The sequence below is a fragment of the Lactuca sativa genome, chromosome 5 (assembly GCF_002870075.4).
Source record: "Lactuca sativa cultivar Salinas chromosome 5, Lsat_Salinas_v11, whole genome shotgun sequence".
Lineage (NCBI taxonomy): Eukaryota > Viridiplantae > Streptophyta > Magnoliopsida > Asterales > Asteraceae > Lactuca > Lactuca sativa.
Window position 1 is genome coordinate 186,257,796 of NC_056627.2, and position 1,899 is coordinate 186,259,694.

A 1,899-nucleotide genomic window follows, 5' to 3' on the forward strand; every position below is an offset into this window, starting at 1 on the left:
TTCGAAATTAATACTTTGATTAATACGTGGTAATATTCAAATAATTATTAAATTAATTATATATTAAAGTTAAATGAGTATATATTTTTTACCCAGCCCAACCTATTTAATTAAATGATTTAGATGGGTTGATCCATTTAACTTAAATAGGTTGAAAATCTCAACACAATCCATTAATTTTGGATTAGGTTTGGGTTTGACCAATTTTTACCTGTTCTATTATAAACTATTAAAAACATTGTAAAAAAAGATTTTGATAAATATAATATTTTGAAGGTTTATGAATCGGAACAAATTAAACTAGACAAATATAATATTTGTAGTTTAAGAAAAGTGTATATGATAAATGTTTACAAAAGACAATTTATTTATTTTTTTAGGTTTTTTTTTGTATTGTTCTGTTTTTTTATTTTTTTTATTTTGTTTTTATTTTTTTCTAAACGAAGCATATAACCTTTTTAGAAATTTCGAAGGATAAATGTTATTATGTTGTATAAAAGATGGGCCAATGATAGTGGACAGAAGCCCAAATACACCGAAGCTTGTCTACATTTCGTAACAAAAATAGGCCTCAACCCTTACCCTTATATACAAAGCATCAATTCAGATCATCCCTCTCGCAAACCCTAGCCGCGCCTTGCAGATTAGTGTTTTCAGCAGCAATCAACAATGGTATTCCATGTTCTGATCATCTCGTTAGATTTACTAATGCTTTTCTACAATTCTGTAATGAAATATTTTGCTGTTTGTAGGCGGAAGTGGAGGTTGATGTCGCGGCTGCCGGAGTGCCCAAGAAGAGGACGTTCAAGAAGTTCAGTTTCAGGGGAGTTGATCTCGACGCTCTCCTTGACATGTCTACCGATGAGCTTGTCAAGCTCTTCACTGCTCGTGCTCGCAGAAGGTGCATATCCATTCTTCATATTTTAATCCACAATCTTCCTTTCTACTCCAATTTCGATCCATTTTGTTTATTATTTTCGCGTTCTGATAGGTTTCAGAGAGGTTTGAAGAGGAAGCCGATGGCTTTGATCAAGAAGCTTCGCAAGGCTGTAAGTTCTGTTCCTTGACATCAATTTTTAGGGCTTTTGTTAATAGATGTTAATGGCGAACATTCGAATCTGAATTGTGAACAGAAACGGGAGGCGCCAGCTGGTGAGAAGCCTGAGTTGGTGAAGACTCACCTGAGGAACATGATCATTGTGCCAGAGATGATCGGAAGCGTTGTCGGAGTTTACAACGGGAAGACATTCAATCAGATTGAAATTAAGCCGGAGATGATTGGCCATTACCTGGCTGAGTTTTCAATTTCATACAAGCCAGTTAAGCATGGAAGACCCGGTATTGGTGCTACCCACTCTTCCAGGTTTATTCCATTGAAATGAAGCAGTAAGTTGGTTTCTTTACATCACCTTAGTAATTTGATTTTTGTTATGGTGTATTTAGACCTTTTAAACCAAATGTTGCATCTAGGATCATCATCATTATCTACTTTTTGAATGAATTTGAGGTATCATTGTTTGAGTTTTACTTGCTATGATGTTTACATTTATGTTTGAATGCTTCGTTGATTTTGATTGTGCTATTTTATAGGTTATTATAGATTTCATTTTGTGGTTTTGTTGGTCCTATATAGAGTGTGCTATGAGCCTATGACAATGCCTTTAATGTTCTTTAAGACCATATTCGTTAATTTTATTTTTTCAAATAAATATAATTTATCTTTTCAAACAAGGTTTAAATTTATTATTTGCTTAGTGAAGTTAAGTCCTGAGCTTAGTGGACAAGATGGCATGATATAACAAAAATTCCTATAGGTTGATGTAAAATCGAAATTGATGTAGAAGATAAATAAATTTTAAACTCTATTGTATGAAAATACTCCTCAAAAAATGAGAACAA

General features: G+C 33.1%; 1 protein-coding gene across 1 annotated transcript; it reads left to right on the plus strand.

The window, feature by feature from the left end:
* Window positions 1-515: 515 nt before the first annotated feature.
* LOC111897226 (40S ribosomal protein S15-4) lies at window positions 516-1,527 on the plus strand. Its single transcript, XM_023893186.3, has 4 exons — window positions 516-672; window positions 753-901; window positions 992-1,049; window positions 1,134-1,527. Exons 1-4 carry the CDS (start codon window positions 670-672, stop codon window positions 1,380-1,382), a joined length of 459 nt encoding a protein of 152 aa, XP_023748954.1. The 5' UTR covers window positions 516-669; the 3' UTR covers window positions 1,383-1,527.
* Window positions 1,528-1,899: the final 372 nt, after the last annotated feature.

What these genes read in the sequence shown, in the direction of transcription:
- LOC111897226 (XM_023893186.3), top strand. An exon ending in ACTGCTCGTGCTCGCAGAAG is followed by an intron (nt 902 to 991) that starts GTGCATATCCAT and finishes GCGTTCTGATAG; the next exon opens with GTTTCAGAGAGGTTTGAAGA. An exon ending in TCAAGAAGCTTCGCAAGGCT is followed by an intron (nt 1,050 to 1,133) that starts GTAAGTTCTGTT and finishes AATTGTGAACAG; the next exon opens with AAACGGGAGGCGCCAGCTGG.